Source organism: Octopus bimaculoides, chromosome 2 (genome assembly GCF_001194135.2).
Source record: "Octopus bimaculoides isolate UCB-OBI-ISO-001 chromosome 2, ASM119413v2, whole genome shotgun sequence".
Classification (NCBI taxonomy): Eukaryota; Metazoa; Mollusca; class Cephalopoda; order Octopoda; family Octopodidae; genus Octopus; species Octopus bimaculoides.
The window spans coordinates 151,973,418-151,977,436 of NC_068982.1; the positions used below are offsets into that span (position 1 = coordinate 151,973,418).

Sequence of the window (4,019 nt, forward strand, 5' to 3'; positions counted from 1 at the left end):
TATATATGTAGAGAGAGAGAGACAGAGAATTGTATAGGATACAATTATATATCTCTATATATGTATTTTACTATAAAGGTAAACACACAAAGGTAAAATTTTGCAGTCTATTTTCAGTTAGAGTTTACTGATGTGATTTTCAGAACAATTGTAAATCCTTTCTCATCCATTCCATCATGCCTCAATGGACACACCCACGTGCACATTGTGCTTCCAGAATCTCAGTTTCACTGAGGTGGGTGAATTTCTTGAGAATCATATATTGCCAATCATCCTGGTCCTTTGTCATCTCCTTTGTGTTGTTCAAGGTTCACCACTTCATGCTATGTCTTTCTGGGTCTCCTTCTTCTGCAAACTCAACCCACTTTAAGTGAGCAGTACTACTTTACACAGCTGTCCTCATCCATATTGTATCACATGTCCATATCAACACAGTTTTCTTTTTTGAGCAAATATCTGATTCCTCTTGTACCCAGTTTTTCTCTTAACACATTTGTATTTTGTCATTTATGCACATTTACATTGCAAATCCAGCAGATTGTGCTAATTTCATTTTCCTCCCATCTTCTCAAGTCTTCTACATTCAAGGCCTGTCTCACTACAGCATCTTAGTTCTAACACATACACCATGTAATGTGCCATTCAATCTCATGAGTAGATGTGTGTGTGTGTGTGTGTGTGTGTGCGCGCGTGCACATGCGTGTGTTTATGGCATGTTTTTCATTGCTAGAACACTTGGTCATAAATTAACAGAATTATCTAAACAGCAAAATAAGATTATTACTTTTACAACTTTTACTTCTGAATCAGAAAAATTTTTGTTAAGTAATTTTCCTGAACAAAATCTCTAGTTTTTATATATGTTATTTTAATATTAAGGTGCTTAATTCACCTTACTTCATATGTCAATTTATTCATTGTATTTTATTGTTTTCTTTCTTCTTTTTATCCAGGTGTCATCACAAATGATTTTGCAGACGAAATCATATTAGATCCAAAACTCATAGCCAAACATTATATAAGAACATGGTTTTTCTTGGACCTCATAAGCTCAATTCCAATGGACTATATCTTTCTCATGTGGGACACTGAGGCTAACTTCAATCAATTGTTCCATGCAGGTACGCGAATGGATGTATCCCAATACTGGCAAGGTGATCATTCTCGTTTTTTTAATTAATATTTCATTCCAAATTTCACTATAAAAAGTCATATAACTTCCTCATTTCACTTAATTTTTAAAATTCTTCTTTATATGTATTGTTTTTTAAACACTCTCATGGCCATCATCAACACCACCATCATTATTATAATCCTCTTTGTTGTCAGAAACCACATCATTAGCATTATCAATATCAGCATCAGCATTATAATCATTAACATCATCATTATCATCTTCACCAACATCATCATCATTATTACAGTCATCTTTCATCGTTGTTGGCTTTAATCATCATTAGCATTAGCAAGATCATTGTCATTGTCATCATCATTATCATCATCTTCACCATTATCACTGTCATTGAAATCATAAAATTGCTAACTTTGATCTATTTTTCATTAGTATTACATGACTGAACATTAATTATCATCATTTCTGACCTTTAAAATATTAACAACAAAAACAGAAACAAAACTGAGACAACATTAGTAAAAAAAAAAACAACTGCTAAAATAACAACAACAACAACAACAACCATAATAATATTATTAATATTTTGTTTATTATCATTATCATCATCCTAGTAATCATCTTAATTACCCTTGTCACTTATTTGATTCTCATGAACTGTTATTTCTACAATTATTGACACTCATTGTTATTTACCATTATTCATCACCATCATCACCACCATCACAAACATCAGCAACAGCAGCATCACCATCTTCCTAATTTCCATCATTATTACCAACATGACCATCATCACCATTATCACCACAACTACCATGATGATAATGATAATCATCATCATATTCATGATCACCATCATCATCACCATCATCATGATCACAGTCATTATCATCATCATTATCATTACAGCTACCACCAGTAATAGGAATCCAACCAAAGTTGTCTCTAATAACAAAAGACAAAATCACTATACATATAACAGAAATTTTATTGCATCTCAACCTTTTGTCTCTCACCACCAAACAAGATCAGCATGTAACAAAAACCCTAATTATTGCTTCAAATGCTAAGTCTCAATCTCTTCCAGTGAACACTCATCCTCAGCATAACAAAGACTGCATCACATAAACTGATCATCACTTCTAAACCAAAAAATCCGCCCATTGCTATTAACTCACTACAAAGCTAAGATGAGAGCTACAATGAAAGCTCTTACACCTAGAATAGTGCTGCTGATACAAACACAGACATCTTAAACTGCATCTAAAAATGAGCTGCCACTCATGTGATAGGCATGAAGTCAGTCAAAAACACACATCATTCTCTAGTCTGTCACATACTGTTCTCTCACTTTGTCTTTTCTGCTGTTATTACAATTGGTTCTATTCTTCTGAAGGGGCTGACCTTGGTATTATCTCCACTCAAGCACTTCCAGCCCTCATTTCTACCACTCTCATCACACATTTTGTGTCCATGCCAGCTTCATACTCATACTAACCTCAACAGCTAGTCTTTTCAACCTATAATGCCTGCACTCAGAAATTCCCTTCCTGCACAAGTTTTTCAAACAACCATCAGTTTGTAATTATTCAAGAGGAACATTAATTACATTAATCTCATTAGTCTGGGAGGGCCTTCTTCAAGAGCAAAGCAATAGTGAAGATTAAAATAAAGCATTATATTCTACATTACCATCATCATCTAGCTATTTTGCAAAATCATTTACATCTCAATCCTGTTATCCTTCACCTTCTCCTTTTCATCAACAGCAGTAATATTCTCATCATCACCATCATCATCATTATTGTTGTCTTCTTTGCTACATTGCTGTTGTAGATATTATCGTCATTCTCATTGTTGTTGTAGTCTCCAGTCTTGCTCTCATCACTACTACTATTATTACTCTTGCTGCTAGCATTGTTATTTAGTTTATTATACTAATTAATACACTAATTGCAATCTCACAATCATTAGAATCATATCACATACTAGCCACAATAATTGTTAAAAATACAAACATGCCTTCCAGGTATATAAGATCACAGCTATCAATTTGTCAAACACCCATGTATTTTCTGTTATTCTTATACTATCATATTTTCTCTCCAACAAATATATTTTTCAAAAATTATATATTTTTCTTGGGTAATTAGCTTTGGGGTTTTCCTCTTGATCTTGTAAGGAGTCTGTTCAACAAATTTTAAGGATTCTAATTGATATGCATTGACTTGTATAACATTAATGATGCCTAAGAATTAATAAGCAAGCACATCATTATTGTAGAGTTGTGATTGGTATATAAATTAATTGGTGTACCATTACACTGCCACCATCACTACTACTGCCAATAAAAGAGAACCCATCCATATTTTGGCTTCGACTTCTTATTGGAGTAGATTCTCTTTAACATCTTAGGAAAGAAACGCACAGCAAAATTTTCTGTACCTTCTATCCTGGAATTTTAAACTTCATGCTTCTAACTTCAAGTGTAATCAGTGGATTAATAAATTCATTAACACGTCAGATAAAATGTTTTGCAGAATTTGTTCTGGTTGTAAACAGTCTAAATTCAAATTCTGTCAAAGTTGGTTTTGCCTTTCATCCTTGTGGGATGACAGAATAAAGCACAAATCAGGTACTAGGGATTAATATTAATCAAGTAACTGCTCTTCCCAAAATTTCAGAGTAGTGGATTGGCAGATTCAGGAAGATGTCAGAATAAAATGCTTTACAGTATTTCTGTTTTTACCTTTTTTTTTTTTTCCTTAACATTCTGAGTTGAAATCCTCCAGATGTCAACTTTACTTTTCGTCTCTCTTGGGTTAATAAAATAAATTATCATTCAAGTTCTAGAGGCAATGCAATTGCTTTACCTCCCCCCCCCCCC

At 33.3% G+C, this 4,019-nt stretch overlaps 1 protein-coding gene across 6 annotated transcripts in view; it reads left to right on the top strand.

Annotated features, from left to right (window-relative positions):
• The window catches only part of LOC106874330 (potassium/sodium hyperpolarization-activated cyclic nucleotide-gated channel 2), a 531,661-nt gene that overhangs the window by 290,354 nt on the left and 237,288 nt on the right, over positions 1 to 4,019 (top strand). For 4 of the 6 annotated variants that reach the window (XM_052965669.1, XM_052965670.1, XM_052965671.1 and 1 more), the window contains exon 3: positions 954 to 1,154. In XM_052965669.1, coding sequence (XP_052821629.1) covers positions 954 to 1,154 — 201 coding nt within the window. The remainder of the gene's footprint in view (positions 1 to 953; positions 1,155 to 4,019) is intronic. The other 2 variants (XM_052965668.1, XM_052965672.1) reach the window with 1 other exon arrangement.